The 26,290-nt window shown below is 51.0% G+C and overlaps 1 protein-coding gene across 2 annotated transcripts in view; it reads right to left on the minus strand.

Annotated features, from left to right (window-relative positions):
* The window catches only part of HSPA12A (heat shock protein family A (Hsp70) member 12A), a 173,086-nt gene that overhangs the window by 4,341 nt on the left and 142,455 nt on the right, over positions 1 to 26,290 (minus strand). For both annotated transcript variants that reach the window (XM_061403596.1, XM_061403597.1), the window contains 8 exons: positions 25,209 to 25,395; positions 22,695 to 22,799; positions 15,031 to 15,147; positions 7,160 to 7,331; positions 3,484 to 3,570; positions 2,798 to 2,902; positions 1,838 to 2,096; positions 1,049 to 1,152 (listed from right to left, as the gene is read on the minus strand). In XM_061403596.1, coding sequence (XP_061259580.1) covers positions 1,049 to 1,152; positions 1,838 to 2,096; positions 2,798 to 2,902; positions 3,484 to 3,570; positions 7,160 to 7,331; positions 15,031 to 15,147; positions 22,695 to 22,799; positions 25,209 to 25,395 — 1,136 coding nt within the window. The remainder of the gene's footprint in view (positions 1 to 1,048; positions 1,153 to 1,837; positions 2,097 to 2,797; positions 2,903 to 3,483; positions 3,571 to 7,159; positions 7,332 to 15,030; positions 15,148 to 22,694; positions 22,800 to 25,208; positions 25,396 to 26,290) is intronic.

Below are 26,290 nucleotides of genomic sequence, written 5' to 3' on the forward strand. Positions count from 1 at the left end.
TAGAGCTAGTCCTTTAAGGAAAGGAGGTTTGATGGGCTTCCCTGGTGGTCCAGTGGTTAAGAATCTGCCTCGCAATGCAGCGGACACCAGTTCGATCCCTGGTCCAGGAAGATTCCACCTGTCGCAGGGCAACTAAGCCCGTGTGCCACAGCTAGGAAGTACACTCTGGAGCTTGTGCTCGGCAACAAGAGAAGCCACTGCAATGAGAAGCCTGCGTGCGCACCGCAGCTGGAGGGCAGCCCCACCTGCTGCGACCAGAGAAGGGCCTCAGGCAGCAACAAAGACCCAGTACAGCCAAAAGTAAATATATGTCTATATTACTTTTAAAGAAAGGAGGTCTGTACATCAGTATGCTCAGGAATAAAAACTCAAGCTACTGCTAAGTAGAAACTCATTTTCACAGCTAGATGGTGATCAGTTTAAGCAGTTCTTTGTTAGGTGTAAATGAATACCCCTCACCCTCTCCAAACCTGTGGTTCTCTTGAGTCAAGGCAGGCTGTCAGAAATATTATTCTTTGGTTTTCATCAAATTCCCACCCCACCCCTGGGGGTTCTGATTGGCCAGGTACAGAGTGGGAGGTGGAGGCCCTGGATACCGGAAGAGGCCCTGGATACTGGAAGAGGCCTTGGTGAGTCTACTGTGTCCCCAGGTGAGGGCTCTGGTGTGTGTTTGGTGACGGGGGTGGGGATAGACCTTTGGTTTACATAACCGTTCCTCCATCCCAGCAGAGGTTATGGTTTCTAATCTATTCTGATAAAGCAAGGACCATCCCTTCACTAAGGCCAGTCACTCGACGATATACTGCTTTAGACGTCCCAGCTCTCTGACCTTTGAAGCCAGACAGAAAGCCCAGATGAGAAGGGGCTCTCAGCCACCCTCGTACATGCCCAGGCCCTGCCCACTCCTGCTGGGACCCTGACCTGTGGCGCCAAACCCTGGACCCCCTGCCATCCCAATTTCACATATACTGGTGGGTGATGCTGGAAACGCCAGTCCCCATTCTTGGCTCTGCCCCACCAAGTGGCCAAGCCCTGGCTGATCACTTACGGAGATGCTCAATGATGCTGTCGATGGTTGGCTTAAAAAGGGCATTCATGGCATCTGGACTCATCCTCAGCATCCCCTGCGAGGACCACTTGACAAAATCCACACTGTGGGGCGGGCAGAGAGAGAGTGAGAGTGTAGAAAGGATACCCAAGTCACAGGCCTTGACAGAACAGCTGTCACATCTGAGGGGGGGAAGGGGGTCTGAAAGTCCAAAGATCCCTTAGTAATACCCTAAACCACCAGGATCTAGACCCTTAGGAGCTTAAAAGCTAAGGCACAACCTCTTCCGTTTCTCTTTACTTTGGGCTCTGGCCAACCCTCTCCTGATACAGTGAAACCCAAAATCTAATGCAAAAGACAGAGTGATAATTCATTCAACAAATATTTACTGAGCACCTACTCAGTGCTCAGTAACCCACAACAGAACCCACAACAGGTTCTGTTGTGGACTCTGGGGACAAAGCAGGAGCCAAACTTCCCTGCTTTCGTAAAGCTCATCTTTTTAGTGCATAATCATAGCTAACACATAGATAGCACTTTCCAGGTCCCAGGCATTGTGCTAAGCGTATATGAATTCATTTCACCCTCACAGCAACCCTTTGAAGTAAGTGGAATTATCATGCCCATGTTCCAGATGAAAAAACTAAGGACCAGAAAAGTTGACTCACTTTCCCGAGGTCACACAGCAAGCGTGTAGGACTGGAACTCAGAGTCCACACCCCCTTCCTCCCTCTCATCAACATCTTCTACCCCCTAGACTGTCCTGAGCCAAACGTGAGCCCGACTCACTTGCTCTTCCTCAAGGCGTGCTCCACGCTGTGTCCCCGGAACTTCTTGTAGTAGTCAATGAAGGAGAAGGGCAGGGTGATGTTCAGTGGGTTAGTTCGGTCTGGGGCAGCCGCCCTTTTTCGAGACTCAAATGCAATCATTAAGTCAACCCAGGCTGCAGGACGCTTAATTTTAAATTGCTCAATAAAATCCTCTCCGAATATCTTACACAGAAGCTTTTCGAATTCATAGTCTACTCCTAAAGATCCATAAGGTCCACCTAGGTCAAGAACAAAATGGGAGAGCACTCTGTTAAAAATAGAAACAGAATCCGAAGTCTGAGTAGCAGCCTACCCTGGGTTTTGCCAAAGACAGTAGCCCAAATGTGGGCCCACTTAGCCAGCAGACCACAGCTGTGTGTTTTTACTTACTCTTTAGAACCCTTAGGTTCTTCTTATTCCACATGGAAAAACTTTGCTATAAAAATCACTCGTCAACCATTGGTTTAAAATTATTTACATTTTAAATAAAATCAATGCATTTAGCTAATTGGGAACATCGTGGTATTCCTGCCCAAGAAATCTAAGGACTGAGTCTGTGAAGCCAGCAGACCTCACCAAGTCCTTGTGATCTACTAATTACTCATCCTTTCCATCCCCACTAAAAGGACAAGCATGTTCTTTGGTTTTGGTGGTCTCATCCTGGGATCTCCATGGAAAACTTAGCCACAGCACCAAATCACAGGTGATGATCATGGCCAGGATCTGAAACAGGCTCACTTTAGGCCCGGACCCAAGTTATGGCAGTTTGTGTTTAAAGGCCATTTAATGGCATTTTGCTGTCTGGTCTCACACATCCATACTGCTCATAATCTCACGTGCTGATGGCACTGAAAGAGTGAGATGCTGAGAGAAATCAGAAATGAGTAAAACAGCTCAGGTATGAGAAAATTAGCCATTTTCCTCATTTTCTCAGGCTTACCTGTTGCTTTGTACAGTTCTTTAAGATGTCCCTCTGGTAACCGTATCTGATGGACTGTCAGGTCCACGGTGCCGCCGCCACTGTCCACCACCACATACTTGTCACCTGGTACAAAACAGCCATCCTTTATACAGACCACTTGTCCACTGTGTCCTGGAACAATCTGGCAGGTGATGATGGGGTACCCAGCTAAGCTCCATCAACACCCATTAGTACAATGGTTTTGCTAATTAGGAGCACAGCGAGTTATTCATGACTAAAGAGAATGAGATAATGTCTGCCCAGAAATGCCAGTTAGCATGGACTGTGAACACAGACGAATGAATCTTTAAGACTAAAGCATTCATGTCACACGACACCGCAAACCTGGCATGTACAAATTGACAACTTCCTGCCAAGGTAACAGCACCATCGAATGACCTGCTGTTTATAACACAAGGCTTACCCTGGAACTGGTGAGTTCCAGCTCCTATTTTTGTTCTGAAGAGCCTATATGGTTTTAGAACATGCAAAATTACAGCTCCAAAAAGAGCTCTCCCTGGGCAAGCAGGTCTGTAAAACCGATTTGGAACATTTTCCAAAAGTGTAAAAAGAACAAATAGGAATGCATTTTTGCCAACACACACACACACACACACACACACACACACACACCAGCAGGGGCAAAGGACATTCAAGGACACTACCTTCCTCCAGCTCAGACCAGATTTCTCCTATGACATTCTCCACCAGAAAGGTCCGACTCTGCCGATTACGTCGTATGTGTTCCTTAGCTAGTGGCCAACAGAAAGAAAATAACAACGGGTGAGAAAGCATGAAAGAGCCGCAGTCCCCGAAGTCAGTGGAGGTGAGAGAGCGTGGGAGGTTTGGGAACAGAACATTTGGTGATCTTGATCAGAATGATTACATAAATACAACATGGGGAATGACAAAGCCAGCTCTTCCACAGCAAGGAGCTATTTCCACCGGCCTCCATCTATTCATCTGCCTGGAGCTAGCCAGTGCCCTGCTGAAAAGCTCACAGTGGTGAGATTCCCTTCCTCCAGGAACAGTTTCAGGGGAATGGAAATAAAATAGGTCAGTTTCCTGGCTCTGCTGCCCTAGGGAGGAAGCTGTCTGCCAAATGGCCTGCAGTGCGCTTGGTTAAATAATTTCACATCAAGGAACTTGGTCTGATACATGGAATGCGGGGTATGTTTTCCTATCTGGGTCTGGGATAAACCGGCCTGGAGCCCTTTCCAGACTCAGTTGAAGTCGATATGCTCTTCCGCCACAAGGTGGCGCGGCTGAACCTAGCGAAGCCGGCGCCGCCTTTTCCCCGCACAATGCGGGACAACCTAGGGGTGGCTGGGGTACTCAGTGGCTGTGATGCCTTGCATGGGTATTTAATCTCCCGCTGGCTCCCGACAGCCCCTTGAGACGGACAGGGCCCAAATCATCGTCCTGTGCTCAGATGAGGAAACCAGGTCAGGGAGGTCAAGGGACTTGGCGTTCCCACAACTCTGTCTTGCAGCCTGAAATGAACCCTCAGACGGTGGACCCCCTGCCTTTGAGACTTAACAATTTAGAGTGAAGTCTGAAAACGCTGAATAGGAATGTTAAGAGGAGGGAAAGATGCTGTGAGAGGGAGCCTGGGAAGCACCAGAGCACAGGCACGATGGGAATTGGGGCAAATCACTTAACCTTTCTCGGCTTCAGTTCCCTCATCCATAAAATGGGATGATACTACCTGGCCCAAGCTCCACGCAGGCTGAGCAGGGACTGGCCCTCTGATTTGTTGTCAGCACCCACTGTGACACCAGGCACACAGTAGGTGATGAGGAAGGCAAAGCACCAAGTATGAGACAGTGAACTCAACAAATGACCCCCACCATGAACAGTTCAGAGCAATCCTGGTTTTACAGACAAAGGCTCTAATCCACCACTCTGCGCCCCACCAAATCTTTAGTCCCTCAGCCCTACAAATCCATCTGCTGCTTGTTATCCAATAAAGGACCCTTGACCCTCCAGCTTCCTTCAGCAAGGAGCACAGTGTTCACAAGGCTGCATCTCCTCTGGGGATTAGAATGACAAACATCAACATCGGGCCAGCCTTAAGCTCCTCAGGCCGTCCCTGATTAAAGAGCTCCGGCAGGCCTGGGGTGGTGGGGGGTCCCAGGACTCAGGGCTTCTCTCCTATGCCCAGCTCCAGATGAACTTACATTGAACACTTTGCAGTGGGGACTGACTTTCCAAAACAGCCTAGGTGGCCAAGAAAATGGCATGTGTAAAAAACGGCCAAGTGAGGCTAATAAAACATGTTCTGAGCACTCAGAAAATCCTGTTTTTCAGGCAAATATGCCCAAGATTGTGAAAAATGTAGCCTTTACAAATATCGTTAAGTCCTTTTGGAGTCGAATAATACCAACAGTAAACCCTGCAGTGCTGGAGACAGAGTCTATCAGGGAGGGGCATCAGAGGGCAGAGAATGGCCCGAGGTGGGGGGGCTCAGGCTACTGATGCCATCCTGGGTACCCCCTGATTAAGCACTCTGCCAGGCCTTCCCACACAGCACTCTGTCCTTCTGGGAGGGAGGTTCTCAGCAAAAAGCAAGGTTAAGATGGAACCCCTGCCTCACTGACCCTCTGAGGGGTGGTAGCCAACAACATGAGGATTTCAAAAACCAAAGACACTGCTCTGAGCACAGAAAACAACAGCAAATTCCACAAGGCACAGGGCACAGACATGGAGCAGTGTGGGCATGATAGGATACATTAAAGGAAAGAGAGACAAAAACTCCTGAGCTCCTGGGAAAGGCAGGCATTCTAACGGGTCCTCCTATGTGAATGTTGTGCTTAAGAAGTCTCAAGGAGAGCTGTGCTCAATCAGCTAATTCTGGCATGAGCGGCTGTCTATGAACAATTGAGTAAGGATCAGTATATGAAATAGCCCAGTCAGACATTCCTCTTTTTTCCAATTAAAACAATGATCCTGAATATTTAAAATGTGAATGCATTGGGTTTAGTCAGCAGTGAGGCTAGCCTTGTGAGAAAAAGGCAACTCGAGCCCCGAGACTTGGAGGGAAGCCTGTTTCCGTTCGCTCTGGGTGAATCAGATCCAGGCGGCGAACACATGGCCCTGGCAGGCTGAGGGGGCAGCAGCCTGGTGACAAGTGAACTTCCTGCCACTGTCTCATCGCTCAGGTTCACAGACTCCTCCATCCTAGGTTAAAAATGAAAAGCATGGCCGCTGGAGCAGAGTCACCTTGTAAAGAGGAAGAGAGCCCTGTCTGGACAGGAATGTGTGCCCGCCAAGGGTGAGCCTGGGGCCCAGTGTCCCAGGCAGTGCAGAAACAGCCTTCAAGCTGAGGATCAAGGAAAGCTCAGGACTAACTGGTGACAGTTCTCACTCATGTCATCCCTGTCCTCCTCCAGGACCTGGGCCTTCCAGGGCAGGATGGAAGTGGGCTGCAGTGATGGCAGCGGGGGGGTGGGGGGGCGGCGGAGGCGGGGGTTGCCCTTGAAGTCCTCACTTGGGCAGAGAGCTCAGAGCTGGGGTGCACAGTGCCATCCCCCACAGCTCCTTAGCATCCGTGTTCACCCACGTGGCTCTAACTGCCCAGGGTATCTGCAGACACCATGGCCCTGGACAGATCTAAAGAGCCCTACATTCCAGGGAAACAGTTCTGAGGAGTAAGCTTGTGAGCAACTTGCATATAGGTCTATCAGGTTTTTCCACAAATTGTCACAGAATTTTTGGCCAACCCAATATTGGAGAGAAAAAAGGCCCTTAAAATGCCCAACCTGGGTTTCCCTGGGCAGTGCTCCTTCCCACAGTTAAATGAGCGTCAACCCCTCAGGGAAAGTCCACCCTTTTCACCTCTAGCCTCAACTCTCGCCAGGTTTATAGTTAAGATTCACAATGAGCACATCACATACAAAGTGGCCCCAATGAATGAGTCAGCAATAAATCAACAGTCTTAATGGAGGCATTAATAACAGGCCAGTGGAATTAGATTAAGAATCAGTTAATAGGAAAGACTTAAAAGCCGAGTAAAATGCATGGCCAAGAGCCACTCTTGGACTGCTCTCACGTTCTTGGGAGAGAAGGGTCCTCCCCTTAGGCACTAGGGTTGGTGATGAACAGGGGTAGCCACTGCTGAGTTTACAGTGTCCTTGGAGGGGCCGGGTTGGGGGAGGGGGGAGCTGAGCACAGAGGTACTTAACTCCAGCCTCCTCCAGAAGCATCTTGAGGTCTCCTGGCATCTTGAGGGCTCCTGACGGCCTTTGCAAACTCTGAGGCAGAGACACATGCAGGGGGCCGGAGAGGGGCCAGCGGGGAGGGGAGAGGGACCAGCGGGGAGGGGAGAGAGAGAGCAGGTACCCTGTGCAAACCCAGCTCCTACTGTGTCACTGGAGCTGTACCCGTTGACCGCGGCCTTGCTGCTCAGATCGGTCATCTGGTGCAGCCGCAGCTTCCGGCAGTAGATGGAGGCTGCCTCGGGCTCCAGGGCAATGATGAGCTGCTCCGAGTTCTCTGGGGAGGCCAGGCCTGCCTGGAAGACAGAAGGCAAGGCTGGGACCCCTCCGAGGACACCCCCACCTTGGGTGTGAGCACCCCCAAGGAACGGGCACTCATCCTCTGCTTGTTGGGGAAACTCCCTCCACAGGCCCCTGCAGAGCCTAAAATCGGGGGTGACTGGGTGCTGAACCCTAAGCCAGGTACCCAAACATCCCAGACTAGGCAAAGGAAAGAAAGTGAAAGTGAAGTCGCTCAGTCGTGTCCAACTCTTTGCGACCCCATGGACTGCAGCCAGCCAGGCTCCCCTGTCCATGGGATTTTCCAGGCAAGAGTACTGGAGTCAGTTGTCAGCGTACAAGTATTCTTGACAAGTGTCAGGCTTTGTGAGCCTCAAGGCCGCCTGCATGTTTGGCCCGCTTGGCCCACAGTTGAGAAGCCCAAAGGGGCAAAGGACTCAAAACTTAGAAAACAAACCCTGGATAGAAGGGCGATCATGGACTGTTTCCGGCTCCAGAACTAAATGGTAGGACCGAGGCCTAGCAAACACCAATGGTTGGCGGCCTAGGAAACAGAAAGACCATCTCCGGGCCTCAGCTGTGCGAGAATCTGAATCTGCTATGTGGGCATCTGACCTGTTAACTCCGGAGCACCACGGGGGCTCCAGGAGAAAGCCCCTCACCCTCACCCTGGAATCCACAGGGTCCTCAGGTCGTAGATGCGGGGAAAAGCCCACTGGCAGTTATCCTGTGCAAAGCCCCTCTCCTGTTCACAGCAGATGTGCGTCTGCCCCGTGACGCCTGGCTTGCTCCAGCCACAACCCCTCCAGGCCTCTCGAAGGGCAGCCAGGGGGCTTCAGGAACACCCCTCTGAGGCTGCGCAGAGACACAGACCGGCTTGGCCTTGACCTGGAGCACGAGGTGTGCTTGCTTGCTGAAGCTGCCCATGCGTATGGATGCCCTTGGTTGCCAACACGATGGGAAACTAAAACTAGCTCGTTCTGGCACCGCTGTGTTTGCTGTCTTTGCTGCCATTTCCGAGGGAACCCGGGATGTTCCCTGGGTGCAATATCCACTTTGGAGAAGGCCCCCGGTTCTCCCCAGGCCCCAGGAGAAGGCCCCCAGGCTCATCTTGTCAGCCAGGGTCGGCCTAACATCACACTCGTAAATGACCCATGGGGAAGAGCCAGCCTAGGGTCATGAGCAGAAGGGGCTTTGGAGGGTCAATTATTGGGCAAGGAAGGGAAGGGAGTTGAGGTTAGAAATTGCAGATATCTTTTATCCAACTCCTTCACTTTATGCAGAAAGAAACCAAGGCTTGGAGAGGTAGGGTCACCAACTGTCCTGGGTTTCCTGGGACACTGATCTCTCAGTGCCCAAACTGGGACAGTCTTGGGCTCCAGGGTAGCCAACAGAAGTGAGAGCCAGCCCAGGCCCCACAGACTAGCTCTAGAACTGGTTCTGAGCTCTCCTGTTCTTAGTAACTCCAGTTACTGAAGTGGGGCCCAGGCCTCCATGCTTTGACAGAACTCCTGGGTGCCCCTAACACTCCCCTCCTGAACTGGTTTGAAGGTGCGATCTCCACTCATTTAGTCTGGGACAGGACTGCCTATACCTGCTGCCATCTGTTCTCCCGAATAACCGTATTATCCCAAATGAACCAATCAATTAGGTCTCAGATACCCTTAGCCGGCAGGTGACAAAGTCTCTACTTTGCCAAAACTAAATGTCTGCCAAGGGCAGAACCCTTCTGGAAGACTGTCCTTCACAAAACCAGATGGAACCACACGTGGCTTCACCCTCCACGGGAACCTGCCTCCTTCCTGCTTCAGTTGAGCCCAACCACACAAGCAGGATCTGTTGCCCATCAGCCGGGCCCCCAGGTTGAAGAGGCTAGGTCTGCCCTGAGCTTACACAGGTCAGTGGGTGATTGACGCAGGTGTGTGCCAAGATTCTGGTCCAAGGGATTAAAGTGCCCCCTCCCCCAGCTTCACTTTCTCACAGGATCTCATCAGACATCCTCAGTAAAAAGGCAGCCGAGGGTTAAGGTGCCTGATGAAAGACGCCATGGGTTACCCACGGCAAGTGCTGCCAGGAACAGGGAAACCTCTGAACCTTTCTCCCCAGGATCCCAGAAGAAAAACTCCAGAGTGACAGCAGGAGGAGCCCTGTCTACCGCGCAGTGCTCGTGGCCTGGTTCTTCCATCCTCATAAAGCCAAGACCCTTCTAGACCAGGAGCTCACAGGCCCGGCTCCCACCACGTGGACTGAGGAAGAAGGAAAGATGAACAACAACAGGGGGCCCGGGATACACAAGCCTCTCCTGCAAAGCTCAGGATAGGAGGAGGCTGCGGAGGGCAGAGCAGAGGGCGCCCAGGACTCGGTGTCAAGGAGGAAAGGCACGTTCCTGTCTCTCGGTACAGCCAGGCGGTGCCTACATGGCTGGTGAGAATAGCTGGGTCCAGGGCCTGTCTGGGGCAATGGGGACTGCAGGGGACAAAGGAACAGAGAAGACAGACACCTTCATTCCTCTCCAGGCCTTCCTAGAAATTCTGAACAGGCTAACTTACATGTGAAACATCCATGGAAAATCACATCAAGTCCAGAGGAGTGAGGGGTCTTGAGTAGAATGATACAATTCAAGGGCGTCCGAGGGTCCCTTGGTGTTTGACTGAGACCACCTCCCACCGGGATGCTCCCACATCCTGAAGATGTAAAAGACTAGCAGACTGATCCGAATCTGCCCCCAAAGAGCCGGGGCTGCACCCCTCAGGGGACCATTCATCTGTCCCTCCCAAGCTGGACTGGGATCAGCTCCACAGCAAAAGCTTTGACCCATTTCCGTGAGGAGTTCCCCACGATACCTGGGTAAAGATGCAGATGGAAGCGGAGGTGAAGAGGACCCCAAACCAGAGGGGAGGAAAAGGCAAGGTCGGGGGTGGGGGGTGGCCCGGCAGTGTCTGGGAGGCCCAGGACCAAGTAACCACACTCCTCTGCTTGAACCAGCCCCCGTCCCTGCTCCCCAGCAAGACCGAGGCGCCATGTCCCCACCAGCCAATGCTCAGGGAGGCCACAGGCAGAGCGGAGAGAGAAGCCAGAGAAGACAGCTGTCTCTACACAGATTCCATCTCCCCAGGAGGCTTCTCGGAGCTGCCGGGAGACTCTGAGTAAAGGAGGAAATGCAGATATCTCCGCCAGCCTCTTGCAAACCCAGATGTCTTTCTCTCTGAGCAGAAGGATGCCGTGCCCTGAAATGCAAGCTTAGTTTGTCTATAAAACCACTCCCTGTCCTCAGCAGAAGCCCCCTGGCCTAGGGGCTACAAGAGACCCCGGGGGTCTTTGCCTGGGATCAGTTCAGGGTCAGCCAGGATGGAAGAGCTCACTCTCCGCTTCCAGTAACCCTACCCCTGGAGCTGGTATCCCAAGGCCACGGTTCTGTTCAGTGTGAGCTCTCCCTCTGCACAGCCCCCGGCCCAGCACGTGGCATGTTCTGCCTCCCACCGTCGATCCGTGCGGACCTGTCTAACTTCTCCTGCAAGAAGGGGTGTTTTCCAAGGGCAGCTGTCAGGTCTTCTGGCCCTAAAGCTCACAGTAGGTGCTGAGAGGGCAGCTGCCAGATGAATGAATCGCCCATCCCTCCAGCTAGGCTTTCTGCGATCCTCGGGCCCCTCTCAAGAGAGCTTTGCAGGCATGACCTGAGGATTCTACAGTCAGAAAGCCTCTGAACCAAGAGCAGTCTCCTCCATCTGACTCTCCGCATCTGGGCCAGCAACAGCTCAGTCGTAGTATTAGTTTTTAGAGCTCAGTTTCCTGGTCACAAGCTCCACTGGGAGGGGCGGCGGGGTGAGAAAACCACACTCCAGGGAGGCCAAGGACGAGGGCGGTTACCACCCCGACTTCTCTGCTCCTTGGCCCTGCAGTCGGCCAGGAAAATTTGCCAAGGGGCTGTGTCCACAGCTGCGTAAAAGGCCCAGCCTAGTTGAGTGCTTGGCTGGCCTGGCATCGATCGACCTGCAAAGAGCTACAGCCACAGGGCTTCTGAGTGCCGGGTTGGGTTTCTTTCTTGATGTGATTATCTTTCACTGCTTGTTCAGAAAGGGAGGCAAATGCAAGCTCTGTGTTAGATGAGATCATCATGGGTATGGCAATATAATTTATTTAACAGGTTTCTGGAACCTATGAGAGTTACACATTTTAAGCAAAATTCATCTAGAAATACACTACACTACTTCCTATGCATGATTCATGCAGGACACAGTGGAACTGTCTCCTATTCTAGCTCTTTTCTGAGGGCCTCAGAAGAGGCATCAGCTGTTCTTTCTGTTGCCATCTTTCCAGTGAATGCTCTTAAAGGGTCTAAAGCTGCCCCAAGAAGGTGGATCATAAAAGATGGAGCTTTAACCCACTTCTTCAGTAATCACTTGACACAAGAGGGGTTTGGGGGGATTCACAGATGAAGCTGCCCCCATGTCAAGTGCTGGGCAGCCCTCACTGGCTGTGAATCACAGACCTTCAAGTTCAAGCCCCAGCCCCACCCCCCTTGCAGGCCTGCTTCTCCCCAGGATTGCTTCTGTTTCTCTCTTCATCCAGGCCTCTTCCTCCTCCACCAGGCTGATGGGAGGTTGACATTCAGCCACGTGACAATGCCATGAACTTGCACCCAGGAGCCTGGAAGGAGGGGCTCCATTTGCCACATGCAAGCAGGGTGGGCTGACCAGTTTCCCAGCTGCCTTGATGGAAAACCATCCTGCTCGCCCTGCCTGCTCATCTGCATGAAGCCAGGCCGGTGGGCTGTGCTTCTGGTGGAAGGGCTGCTGGGAAGGCTCAGGTCTCAGAAGCTGGGTGGGCCAGGAACTATCCTTTTTGCTCAGGTTCTGTATGTGTCAGATTTCTTCAGAGAAACAGAACCAGTAGAATGTTTGTATATGTAGAAAGGGGATTATTATAAGGAGTTGGCTCACATGATTGTGGAGACTGACAAATCCTAAGACTTCAGTCGGCAAGCTGGAGGCTCCGGAGGGCAGACAGTATAATTCCCTTGCCAGCAGGCTCAAGACCAAGCAAGAGTCCAGTTAGAGGCCAAAAGCAGGGGAAACAAGGTCCCAGTTTGAAGGCAGGCAGGCAGGAGGAATACCCTCTTACTCTATCTAGGAAGGTTCAGCCTTTGTTCAAAATCAGGCCTTCAACTGATTGGATGAGACCCACCCACCTTAGAGAGGGCAATCTGGTCTATTTAGTCAATCAATGTAAAATGTTAATCTCATCCAGAAACACCCTCATGGCAATACTTGGAATGATATTTGACCAAATATTTGGATACCCTGAAGCCCAGTCAAGCTGACACATAAGAAGATTAACAGCCACCATTCTCACTCTGTATAATAAATGGGAGGTGAGGAAGGAAGAGTTGGAGAAATGCTAACTTGGGAGAGTAGCAAACTCCATTCACTTTGTCCTGAAGACTCTTCCAGAAGATATGCTAAAGAGGGTGCCCCTAACATGTTACAGACCCTTTCCCAGAAGTACAAATGGCTTCAGTGAGCCACTTGGATGTGAGCAATTTGAGAGCAGGGCCCCTGAGCACCTACTGCATCCTGGAAAAGCAGGCTGCTAGCACAGGCTTGTTTAATGAATAAATGAAACAGTGAACAAAGAATGAATAAATAATTGGTCCCTGCCATCTTCAAATCCATCCAGTGACTGTAAACTGAACACAAGTATCAAAAAGAGCCCCAAATAAAGCTGCACACACAGTGGCCTGGACAAACGTTACCCGGTAAGGAGAGGACAGATCCACTGGCAGGGCATCTCCTGGCCTCAGGAAGCAAATCCTCCCATCCCTTCCATCCATGCTTGTCACCTGGGCCCTGCCCAGGAACTGCTGGCCCTCCTACTGCCCGAGGTGCCAAAGCCCAGAGGACACCCCATCCACCCCAGCCTGGCTTCCCCCTTAGCCTCCTCAGTGTAAGGGGTCTTTCCCTACACTCCCCAGCTACCCACCCAGAGAGGCATCCCTTAAAGAGCTGGCCCAGGACTCCACAGCCCTGATGAATCTACCAGTCTCTGCACCTCTTACTTTTTCAGGCTAAAAATAAGAACTGTCCCATTTCCAGGTCACATGTTTGTTGCTGAAGTCTTCCTGAGGGCTGGAAAATGAAAAAAGTCCAAACGATGAATCTTGAGGATCCTTCCTGGGAAAACTCAGGCCCCTGGACAGTGTGTCTCAGCAGACACCTGGGTCCCCGGGTCCTGTCTCTGGATCCTTGGACTCTGCCTGAGGGCTGACACCTAGGAAGAGCTCCCTGATGCCCAGGGCTCCCGTGGGCAGTGAAACTGCACTTGGATCTCTTCCTTTTTAAAGAAGTTGTCTGTTTCTGGAACTTCTACCCGCTTTCCTTGTCCCTATAAAAACAAATCTATTTTTGGCAGATGCATAGACTGAACCAGATTCTCACGCTGAACAGAGGAAAGGGAGAGCAGAGGAGACAGGCTGGGGCAGTGGAGGGAAGGAGCGGATCAGGGGTGGGGTAAGGAGGGGACACTGTCCTTCCCTGAACTGGAGTAAAGCCCCAGGCATGGAGGACAATTTAAGGTACGCCCAGGCCCATCTGACTGGTCCTCAGTGTGTGTGTGTGTTAGTCGCTCAGTCGTGTCCGACTCTTTCAGACCCCATGGACTATAGCCTACTAGGCTCCTCTGTCTATGGGATTTTCCAGGCAAGAATACTAGAGTGGGTTGCCATTTCCTTCTCCAGGAGATCTTCCTGACCCAGGATTTGAACCCAGGTCTCCCACATTGTAGGCAGATGCTTTACTGTCTGAGCCATCAGGGAAGTCCATGTGATTTTCCAGGCAAGAATACTGGAGTAGGTTGCCATTTCCTTCTCCAGGGTTAGTGCTCAGGGTGGATTCAGTTGAGGTTTTTGAAAGGAAAGGTCCATCCTTTCCTTTGAGTCTGTGGCCACACACTCAGCATTAGAGGTGCGTCTCCTGGGAAGGGCAGCTAACTCCAGGAGGCATGGCAGAGGACATGGGTGATGTTCCCCAGCCTGCTCAGGTGGAAGGTTCTGGAAGCTGACTCCCAGGGTAAGCACACATTTATTAACCTAGGGGACTAAGCACAAAAGGATCCCACTCTGTCCCGGGATCATAATAGCAGGTCAGTATGGCTGGCCACTCCCACCATGAAGTCAGCCCCTCATGGGAGCCCCTCCATGGCACAAGTTGTCTGCAAGTGTGAGGGGTGGAGGCCACGAGGGTTAGGGTTAGGGTTGTGGCCCCAGTGATGCCCTCCAGCACCCATGAAGGATGGGCTGGCCGTTGGTGCTGCTGGTGTTCCTCCTGCCCAAGGTGCCAAAGCCCAGAGGACAACACACCCCCTGCCCTGGAGCCTGGCATCCCCCTTGACCTCCTTACTGTAAGGGGCTTCTCCCTACACTCCCCCGCTACCTACTCAGAGAGGCAGCCCTTGACCTCAGAGAGACAGGCCTTGACAACAAGACCTGGAAATGAATAAAGCCAGAAAGAAAACCAATGCCAGCCCCTCCCCTTGTCCATCAGACCCCTTATCCTTTCCAGGGAGGAAGCTGAGGAATGAGAAGGCTCCTGACCTCCTGGCTGTGGGCGACCTCTCGCTGCCTCCTGAGGAGGCCTCTGAATGCTGGGGGACAGCTGAGTGGGGTGACAGCCAGCACCATGTACATCTTGGGCCCCCACCTGCCCCCAGCCCCGCACTCACCTGGTAGGCAGCTTGTCTCATGAACTGCTTGGCCGGCTGCTTCCAGATGGCGGGCACTGTGATGACCCATCTGACATCAGAGTTCTCGAACTCCGAACCCGCCTGGTCGCTCAGCTCCTGAAGCCAGAGAAAATGCAGCAGGTCAAGTAGGCAGAACTGGTCTTCCCGCGGCTTCGCCGAAAATCCAGATTTCTTGGCCACGAACTTTTGGGGCGTCTATTCTGCAGTCCCCTGAACCTAACCAGCATCAGGAACAAGAATCCGTTGTCTGAATTTTCAGCAAACAGGGAGCTAACCAGCTCCTTCATTCACTGGATGTGGCTGTGGGTAGAGGCGGGCAGATTTGAGGCCTTTGGTCACTTCCTAGTCCTGTGATGTAGGGCAAGTGACCACCTCTCAGGCCTCAGATTCCTTATCTGCACAATGGGGATAAGAGTAAGCTCATATCATTGTTGGGAGGATTGATCGTTTTCTCAGAGCTCCACTTCCTGACAGCTTCCTCTGCCATGTCAATCTTGTTAAGCTCCTTCCATACCTCATCTCCATGAACCCATTTGAGAATCCTGTCTGGAAGAGGTAGGCACGGCCCCTTCTCTACAGATGGCAAACTAAGGCCTAGATGTGTTCAGTATCTCTGTGATGACTGACCAGCTAGAAAGGAGCAGAGACAAACTCTGCACCCAGACCCGGGTCTATGTTGACGCTAAAGGCCAAGAAAGGTCTTAACAAAATTGTTACTTTTGGTCTCAGATCTGAACAGTGCCTGGCCTACAGGAATGTTTAGCAGCTGGTGGCATTTGTTATCAGAGTTGTCACTCACTCACCTTACTGCAAGCCCAGCACATCAGGGGGGTTTTCCTGGCAGGCTGGGAAGGGTATGAGCAACATGACCTAGCAAGAATGGTGCTGCCCTTGACTTTCAGTTAATGTAAAACCTATCTACACACAGAAACAGGCTCACAGACACAGAGATCAGACTCGTGGTTGACAAGGGGAAGAGGGAGAGGAGGAGGGATGGACTGGGAGTTTAAGGGTGGTAGATGCAAACTATTACATTTGGAATGGATAAACAATAAGGTCCTGCTGCACTGCACACGGGCTACGTCCAGTCTCCTGGGATAAATCATAATGGAAAAGAATATATATTTTTTAATGTATAGATGTGTATAACTTTGCTGTACAGCAGAGACTGGCATAACATTGCAAATCAACTATACTTAAAAAAAAAAAATCAGTGAGACCCACCTGGATAAACAGCATGGGTAGAAACATCAGAGGTCTCAATCAGGCCCATGAAGACAAAAGACCTCTGATCAATGCTCACGCCACCTGCCCCTCCCCTCCTGCTCCCACATTCCCCAGACAAATTTGAACTCAAACCCGGTGCTGGTGTTTTAGTCACCAAGTCACGTCCGACTCTTGCGACCTCAAGGACTGTAGCCCTCCAGGATCCTCTGTCCATGGGATTTCTCAAGCAAGAATACTGGAGTGGGTTGCCATTTCCTTCTCCAGGGGATCTTCCCGACCCAGGGATTGAACCCATGTCTCCAGCTTGGCTGGCAGATTCTTCACCACTGAGCTACCTCAGAAATATATACATACATATATAGGTATATATATATCTACATATGTAGATAGATATATGTAGATAGATACATACATATGTATGTAGATATATATATACTTCAAATTCTTTTCCATTATAGGTTATTATAAGATGCTGAATAAAATTCCCTGTGTTATACATAGGTCCTGTTTTCTTCCATTTTATACATAGTAGTGTCTGTTAAGGGCTTCCTTGGTGGCTCAGCTGGTAAAGAATCCGCCTGCAATGTAGGATACCCTAGTTTGATTCCTGGGACAGGAAGATCCCCTGGAAAAGGGTTACGTTACCCACTCCAGTATTCTTGGGCGTTCCTGGTGGCTCAGATAGTAAAGAATCCCCCTGCAATATGGGAGACTTGAGTTTGATCCCTGGATTGGGAAGATCCCCTGGAGGAGGGCATGGCAACCCACTCTGGTATTTTTGCCTGGAGAATCCCCATGGACAGAGGGGCCTGGCGGGCTACAGTCCACAGGGTTGCAAAGAGTCAGACATGACTGAGCGACTAAGCATAGCACAGCACAGTGTCTATTAATCCCAAACTCCTAATTTATCCCTCCCCAACCCTTTCCCCTTTGGTAACCATAAGTATGTTTTCTATGTCTCTGGATCTACTTCTGTTTTATAGAGAAGTTCATTTGCATCATTTTTTAGATTCTACACATATGTGATATATGATATTTGTCTTTGATTTACTTCACTAGTACAACAATCTCTAGGTCCGTCCATGTTGCTCCAAATGACATTATTTCATTCTTTTTAATGGCTGAGTAATATTCCATTTTTATTTGTACCATATCTTCTTTACCCATTCATCTAGTCAATGGACATTTAGGTTACTTCCATGTCTTTGTTACTGTATAATAAATAATGCTCCTATGAACCTTGGGGTGCATGTATCTTTTTAAATTTGCATGTATACTTTCATCTTTTCTGGATATATGTCCAGTAGGATTGCTAGTAAAACAGTCATTTTCTGTTTGTGTCTTTTTTTGTGTTTATTTTTTTGATGTTTTATTTCCTTGAGGGCTTCCCTGGTGGTTCAGCTGGTAAAGAATCCACCTGCAGTGTAGGAGACCTGGGTTTGATCCCTGAGTTGGGAAGATTCCCTAGAGAAGGGAATGGCTGCCCACTCCAGTATTCTGGCCTGGAGAATTCCATGGACTGTATAGTCCATGGGGTCGCAAAGAGTCAGACATGACAGTGACTTTCACTTTCTGACAGGAGGTCAAGATGGCAATCTCGGACTTCAAGGAGATCAAACCAGTCAATCCTAAAGGAAATCGGTCCTGAATATTCATTGGAAGGACTGATGCTGAAGCTCCAATACTTTGGCCACCTGATGTGAAGAACTGACTCCTTGGAAAGGACACTGATTCTGGGAAAGATTGAAGGTAGGAGAAGGGGATGACAGAGGATGATACAGTTGGATGGCATCACCAACTCGATGGACATGAGTTTGAGTAAGCTCCAGGAGTTGGTGATGGACAGGGAAGCCTGGCTTGCTGCAGTCCATGGGGTCGCAAAGAGTCGGACACGACTGAGCGACTGAATTGAACTGAACTGATTTCTCTGTAGGTCTGCGCTGGGCTGTAAAAGTAGGTGAGACTGTAATGGGTTGAGAGGGATGCTAAGGGTACCACCTATATTAACCGTCCAGCCTATTTTAAACTCTTTAAACAGGAAAAGGCTCAAAGATGAATGACGGGCTTTCCTAGCCATATGGAAAGTTGTCTGGTTGGGCTGTTTGCTCACCAGAGGGTGGAGACCAGCTTGGAAGGGAAGGAAGCTGGCACTGACTGAACATTTCCTGTCATGGCACTTTCACCGACTGTCCCTCGTGAACAACAAGACCGCTCCAGGGATGTGATTTCTGAGAAAATCTACTCGAGCTTATTCAGGTCCACCATGCAGCAGTCCATTGCTCTGAATCCACCTGCCCCTTGAACACTTGCCAGCCTCTTGTGAAGGACCCAGTTCCTATACATCTCCTCAGACTTTTCTTCACAATGTGTTCCCTGCTGGGAGAAAGTTCCTGAAGGCTCTGGCTGAGCCGACAGGTACACAACCACCCCCCGTTCACCCATACTGTGCCTGATGACCTCTGTCCCCTCCCATCCCTCCCTCCCCTGAAAGACGGACTGCTCAGGCCTGTCCTCACGTCATGGCCAACCTGAAACACACGCCAAAGTCACAGACTTTCTCAAGTCCTACATTTTCCCTGAGTTCCCGTGGCTCCTCGTCTTAATCTGAAGACACCCTGCCCCCACCGGCCTCCTTTCATGCCTGCATCTTCCTCTGGGCACTCAGTCAGTCCCCCTGGAATTCCTCTCTTCAGGCCCACAGAGGGCCACCTCCTCCCCTGCTTTAAGGCCTTCTTGGACCCACGGCGGCTCCCTTTCACTGCAGCCATGAAATTAAAAGACGCTGGCTCCCTGGAAGAAAAGTTATGACCAACCTAGACAGCATATTAAAAAGCAGAGACATTACTTTGCCAACAAAGGTCCGTCTAGTCAAAGTTATGGTTTTTCCAGTAGTCAGGTATGCATATGAGTTGGACTATAAAGAAAGCTGAGTGCCGAAGAAATGGTGCTTTTGAAATGTGGTGTTGGAGAAGACTGAGAGTCCCTTGGACTGCAAGGAGATCCAACCAGTGCATCCTAAAGGAAATCAGTCCTGAATATTCATTGGAAGGACTGATGCTGAAGCTGAAACTCCAATACTTTGGCCACCTGATGCGAAGAGCTGACTCACTGGAAAAGACCCTGATGCTGGGAAAGATTGAAGGCAGGAAGAGAAGGGGACGACAGAGGATGAGATGGTTGGATGGCATCAGTGACTCGATGGACATGAGTTTGAGTAAACTCTGGGAGTTGGAGGTGGACAGGGAGGCCTGGTGTGCTGCAGTCCATGGGATCGCAAAGAGTTGCACATGACTGAGCGACTGAACTGAACTGGACCCATGGCAGCTCCCTTTCCATGGGTCCCCACTGGCCTCCCTGCTCCTGCCTCTGACTGATCGCCACCTGCTTCCCAGTGAACCCACCTCTGTCTCTCTCCCACTCCCTTCCCTAGAGTCCTCTCCCCACCCCCTTTGATGAAGGAAACACTCCCTCCCTCCATCACATCCCGTTTATCTTCTTGGTTTCCACGTTCCTCAGATGAGCCCGCAGGTGGCGTGTCAGCCTCTCCCTCAGCCCTCAGGCCTGCGTCAGGGTCTGAGAGAGCTGCCAACAGGTCACTCTTCTTCCCCTGCAGGCCCTGAGGACCACGGCGGTCTTCCCTCCTCTAACACTGCCCTTGAGACCACTCACTGCCCTGAGAGAAGTCCCGTGAGGGCTCCCCACGGCCCAGGAAGAATTCCTTCTACTGGCATTCGAGACTCTGCACCATCTCATCCCCCGCTCACTGGTCCCGCTCTCTCTGCAGCTTTGCCCTTCGCCTGCTCCAAACCGCCCGCTCCCCGCAGCGGTTGGCCATGTTTTCTTTCCCCTGAGCTGTTCCTGGGCCGTTCCACCAGGTGAAACACCTGCCCTGCCAGCTGCTGCGTGTCAGAAGCCCCCAAGCCCTCTCCACCGGGGGGATTCCCTGCTACTGTTGTTGGGTAGAATCTCTGCCTTCACTGAATTCCCGACACCCATCAATTGACTGCATACCCCATTGCAGTTTGTTTCCACACAACCAGAACTCAGAGAGGACCTGGCCCACACGAAGTACTCAAAACAAAAGGTACTTGAATGGATGAAAGCAGTATTAGGTTCTCACTTCTTTGGCTCCTGCTAGCCCTATTTCTGCGGAGAACGCAGTGGCACCCCACTCCAGTACTCTTGCCTGGAGAATCCCATGGGTAGAGGAGCCTGGTAGGCTGCAGTCCATGGGGTCTCGAAGAGTCGGACACGACTGAGCGACTTCACTTTCACTTTCCACTTTCATGCATTGGAGAAAGAAATGGCAACCCACTCCAGTGTTCTCGCCTGGAGAATCCCAGGGACGGGGGAGCCTGGTGGGCTGCCGTCTATGGGGTCACACAGAGTCGGACACGACTGAAGCAGCAGCAGCAGCCCTATTTCTGAACTTCCCAAGTGGCACTAGTGGTAAATAACCTGCCAATGCAGGACACTTAAGAGATGCAGGTTTGATCCCTGGGTTTGGAAGATCCCCTGGAGAAGGGCATGGAAATCCACTCCAGCATTTTTGCCTGAAGAATCCCATGGACAGAGGAGCCTGGCTGGCTACGGTCCATAAGGTTGGGGACACAACTGAAGCGACTTAGCATGCACGTACGCAGTCCTATTTCTAGAATTCTATTCTATTTCAAGAATTCACTAAATTTCTTCTGTTTGTTTTGTTATTTTAGTCACTAGGTCGTGTCTGACTCTTTTGCCACCACATGCTCCTCTGTCCATGGGATTCTTCATGAAAGAATACTGGAGTGAGTTGCCATTTCCTTCTCCAGGGGATCTTCCCGACTGAGGTATCAAACTCACATCTCCTACTTTAGCAGGTGGATTCTTTACCACTGAACCACCCAAGAAGCCCCACATTTCTTCTAGTGATCCCATAATACCAAATGCTTCTGAGGTTCCCAGTTCTTTTGAGACAGAGCTCAGTACAAGGCTCTTTAATGCCCTGATCTACACCCACTCGTCACCATGCCCATGGGAGGGGACTCTTAGCAGACCGCTATATTCCCCTGGGAAACTAGCCGTTTTCTTCATTCTGAGCCATCATTGAACAAACCTTTGTGAAAGGCCAACCAAAGGGGGCTTATTCACCGGGTCAGCTTCTTCCATGGGGTCTGGGGTGCGAGCCATGGAGAGAGACAGCAGCAACTATTTGCCATGTGTTTACTCCTTCCTGAGCCCCATGGGAGGGGCTCATTTAACATTCAATCTTTCACTTATTATCAAACGACCCCCAGGGAAGGTGCCTGCCTCCTTCTTCACGTTAGGTATGTGGGTATCAGAGAAGCTGAGCACCTTGCCCAGGATCACACAGTTGCGACGTGGGTCCCCTATCTTTCTTTCTTTTGTTTGTTTTACTGAGATATAATTCACATGCCATAAAACTCACCTTTAAAGTGTACAGCTCAGTGGGTGCGAGTATATTCACAAGGTGGTGTGACCTTCCCACTGTCTAACTTCATCATCCCCCAAAGAAAACCATACCCCCGGCAGTCACTCCTCACTCCCACACCCCCCCGCCTCTGGCAATCACTCATCTACTTTCTGTCCCCATGGATTTGCCTCTTTGGGACATTTCCTACAAATGGAGTCCTACGCTAAGTGGCCTTTTGTATCTGGCTTCTTTCACTTTGCATCATGTCGTCGAGGTTCATCTGTGTCACGGCATACGTCAGTACTTCATTCCTCTTTAAGGCTGAGTAATATTCCAGTGTGTGGGTGGATCCCATTTAGTTACCCTTTCATCCACAGATGGACATGTCGGTTGTTTCTGCCTTTTTGGTTATTATGAACAGTGCTGCTATGAACATTCATGCACAGGTTTTTATGTGAATATATGTTTTCTTTTCTCTGGTACACACCTAGGGTTGGAACCTCCAGCTCGCTCTGTGTTCAACCTTTTTTTTTTTTAGTTAGTTACTTTTTGGCTGTGCGGGGTCTTCGTTGCTGCACGGTTTTCTTGCTCCTGGCAGTGAGCAGGGGCTACTCTCGTGGTGTGTGGGCTTCTCACTGCGGTGGCCTCTTCTGTTGTGGATCACAGGCTCTAGGATGTGTGGGCTTCGGTAGTTTCAGCTCTCAGGCTCTAGCGCACAGGCTCAATAGCTGTGACACATGGGTTTTAGTTGCTCTGTGGCATGTGGAATCTTCCCGGACCAGGGATCAAATCCCCGTCTCCTGCACTGGCAGGCAGATTCTTTACCACTGAACCACTAGGGAAGCCCCTGTGTTTAACCTTTTGAGGAACTTCCAGGCTGTTCTCCCCAGCAGTTGCCCCATGTTCCCTCCCCACCAGCAGCACACATGGCTGCATCCTGCTTTCTGAATACGAAGCCCACATTCTGTGCCCCTCCACAGTACAGGCTCTGGTATGTGCCTACCTTCAGTGCTTGCTCCTTAAAGTACTGCAGGGCGTAAGCAAAGATTTCAAGGGCTTTGACTTTCTTGCCGTTTGCTGCTGTCAGGTCTGTATCCATGGTGAGGTCCTGGAGGGGAGAATGAAGTGAGATAGGAAGAAGAAAGCCTCCCTTCTGGCTTTAGGCACTGCCACTCGGAGACCCAGGAATCCCAGTGAACCATGTTTGTGTTTCCTGCAGACTAGGATGGCATGCCCCCAGGACAGGGCTGGCAGCATCGCCCCCTTACTGTGTAGAAGGCCCTGGCTGCCCCCCCCAATCCCATCTCCACTGCTGCCCTCCCTCCCTCTTTTCTTCCCTCTTCTGGACCCTCTGGGAGCAGAGGTCTTGGGGCAGCAACAGAGCTGGGGAAGAAAGAAAAGGCAGCAGCCGCCACTCCCAATGCAATTTACATACTATTTCCACACATGGACACACATGGTCACCCTTGGGAACCCTCCTAATCGAGGCCTAGATAATCATGCCAACTCGCTGATGTGCATGGCACTAAACAGGCATGAAGCTTTCACTACCCAATGAGCTGCCAACCAAGTCACAAAAATAGAAGGGCTCCTATTTTAAGGCTTGTGCTGTCTAATCCACTGAGAGCCCAGCATCACTGCCTTCTTCTCCTGCCAGAAGCCACAGCAGCTGCTGCGTGTGATCCTCGGGTGGAAGATGCTCCGTGAAATGCCAGATGGACTGAGGTCATTAAAAAATGATGAAAATAGCCCCCAGGGGGTGGGAATGGGCAGAGCAAATATCAGGAGGAAGCCCCTAAGTCTCCTGGAACCAGCAGACTTATCACCACTGGGGGAAAAAATCAGTGTGGCCTCTGGATTGATCCAGGTTGGGTAATTAGCCTTTGCCTTTGGAGCGTGAAGGAGTATCAAGTGCTAAACTGGCCTTGTGGGACCTGCCCGTCATCTCAATCCATCTGCACAAGCTCACTACTCCAACACCTGGGGTTAAGCAAAGACACCCCAGCTTTGGGGTGGTGGCTCCCAGGCCGCTTCCAGCCACCAGGAAGGCAAGGGCTTGGAATTTAAAAATTCAAACTGAAGAAATTCTGGGCTTCCACTTGCAGGAGACTGCTATAAGGCACCGAATCCCATCAGGTGAAACAGGAAGGACGCTTTTCGAGCAGATGTTGGTCTGCTTGAGAGAGAGACCACCACGTGCACGAACACAGAGCCCTGGGTGCTGGCTGCAAGATCTCCCCAGTAACATCTGTTTTGTCACCTGCAAACCCTTAACAGTAGACAGATAAAAGCGATACTAATAGAAGGTAGCAATGGACTTTAACTTGCTAAGGGCTGGCATGGTTATAAGGGCTTTGTGTATTTTGATTCCTTTAATCCTTACAACCGGAGAAGGCAATGGCACCCCACTCCAGTACTCTTGCCTCGAAAATCCCATGGATGGAGGAGCCTGGTAGGCTGCAGTCCATGGGGTCGCTAAGAGTCGGACACGACTGAGAGACTTCACTTTCACTTTTCACTTTCATGCATTGGAGAAGGAAATGGCAACCCACTCCAGTGTTCTTGCCTGGAGAATCCCAGGGGCGGGGGAGCCTGGTAGGCTGCCGTCTCTGGGATCACACAGAATCGGACATGACTGAAGTGACTTAGCATAGCATAGCATAGCATAGCAATCCTTACAACATCCCGATAAGAAAAGCACAAGTAAAGTCTCCATTTCACAGATAAGGTAAAGCAAGGCAGGAGAGGCTCAGTGACTTGGATCAAGTATCGCAAAGGTGGCAGAGGTGGGATTTAAACCCAGACCATCTGGCTTCAGGGTCTGTGGTCCGAAACACTATCGGCATCCTGCATCTCTAACTGTGCATGTTAAGGAAAATTTAAGGGATAAGCTGCTTAAACTGAAAAAATTGTATCCTATGGACCAACATTTTGATGAAGCTCAGGGGAGGGTCCTAATCGACTTGGCCATCTCACTGAACCCTGGAAAGTAGGGAGCAAAACTGCCTCAGGCACTGAACCTCCAATTATTGGGGGGAGGGTTGATTTCCTGAGCCACTCCTTCCCCACACAGAGGGTTAAATGAGCTAGCTCTTTTGTTACTTCCAAACTGGTTCACTAATAGCCACTACCCTGAGCTCCCAAAAGGCCTCCCAGCCCCCAAGTCCTTCCTTCAGGACCCCTTGATTTCCCATAATCCAGCAACTGAAACGGGATCTCCCAGAACAGCAGGGCCCCCCCAGCCCCCTGTGCCTGTGCTCCATCCAGCCAGTGTCTCTCTGACGGGTCAATTTCCAAAGCAAACAAGTTGCTAAATATTCTGAATATCTCCTTGTCCATGTGTGCATCCGAAAATGTACCATGTGGTCCAAAGCGTGGCGTGCTCCAGGCTATTTCTAAAATCAGGTGAGTGAACATTCATTTCTGCTCGGGAGAAACCTGAGGGCCCCCAGGGGTCGGGGAGGGCTGGAGGAACCTCGGCTCTCAGGCACTTGGGGCCCGGGAGAGGCTGGCTCACCCCAGTTGTGTGCAGCTTCATCTTGAACTTCTCCAGGTACAGCCATTGCTTGGCCTCGTTGGGGTCCAGGTCATGGTAAAAGTCCCTGGCGGCATACCCAAAACTGTGGAACTTCCTCTCTGGCGTCAACAGGATGGTGGTCGGAGTCTTCTGGTTGGACACCCCAGGGTCGCCTCCTTCCCATCGCCTGCCGCCAAGGAAAGGCAGAGGTTATGGGCCTTCTTGCACGGATGTAAGCACCTACTGTGTGCAAGGCTGGTACAGATGTGGGTGCTCACAGTGGCTGCTACAGGTGCCCTCATTTTAGCTGGTTGAGTGGTGCCCAGAGACACAATTTGAGTTAATAAGTAAAATGAAAGGGACAAGGGCCAGGTTCTTGCTCAGTAACAAAGTCTATTTTATCCTTTCACTCAAAGTTTACTGAGCAGCTACTTTGTGCCAGTTGCTAGTGACACAGAGATAAAACATTTATATTTCTGCCTTCAAATAACTCGCAACATAGTAGGTAACTGTGTCTGTGTGTGTTTGGTGTGCATTTTGGTTTTTTAATCTGTAAACACTCAAGAGTAGATGGATCCTCTTTGAAACAGGCAGGGGAGAAACACACACATAAATACCTGCCTCATCAGATGGAGAGGAAGGGTCTGGGAAGACAGCCCAGAGAGGTCAAAGGAGGCAGAGAGATGGGGGCCTTGGAAAGAATGCAGGGTTCAGGGGAGACTTGAAGGATGGACAGACAGCCAGATGTTGAAAGAGGGACGGACTGCAGGCTGCTCAGAGAGGGGCAAGCACAGGGCAGGTATGGGGAATGCCAGGTGACTGTGTGGGTTGGAGAAAGCATGTAAATGAGGAGAGTGATTGTGCTCGGGTGGGGAAAACGAGACTGGAAAGGCGGTGAGGACCCTGAAGAGTGAGAGATTTAATCAGTGAGTAATAGGGAGCCACTAAAGGTTTTAGAGCAGGGGCAGACAGAATCAGAGCTGTTGTTGACCCAAAGCAAACTGGACTAAAGGAAGGGAGCCTGGAAGCCAGGAGGCTGAGAACAAAGCTCAGGTCTCAAGGTGAGGGAGCTCGTACAAGGA

The sequence above is a fragment of the Bos javanicus genome, chromosome 26, assembly GCF_032452875.1.
Source record: "Bos javanicus breed banteng chromosome 26, ARS-OSU_banteng_1.0, whole genome shotgun sequence".
Lineage (NCBI taxonomy): Eukaryota > Metazoa > Chordata > Mammalia > Artiodactyla > Bovidae > Bos > Bos javanicus.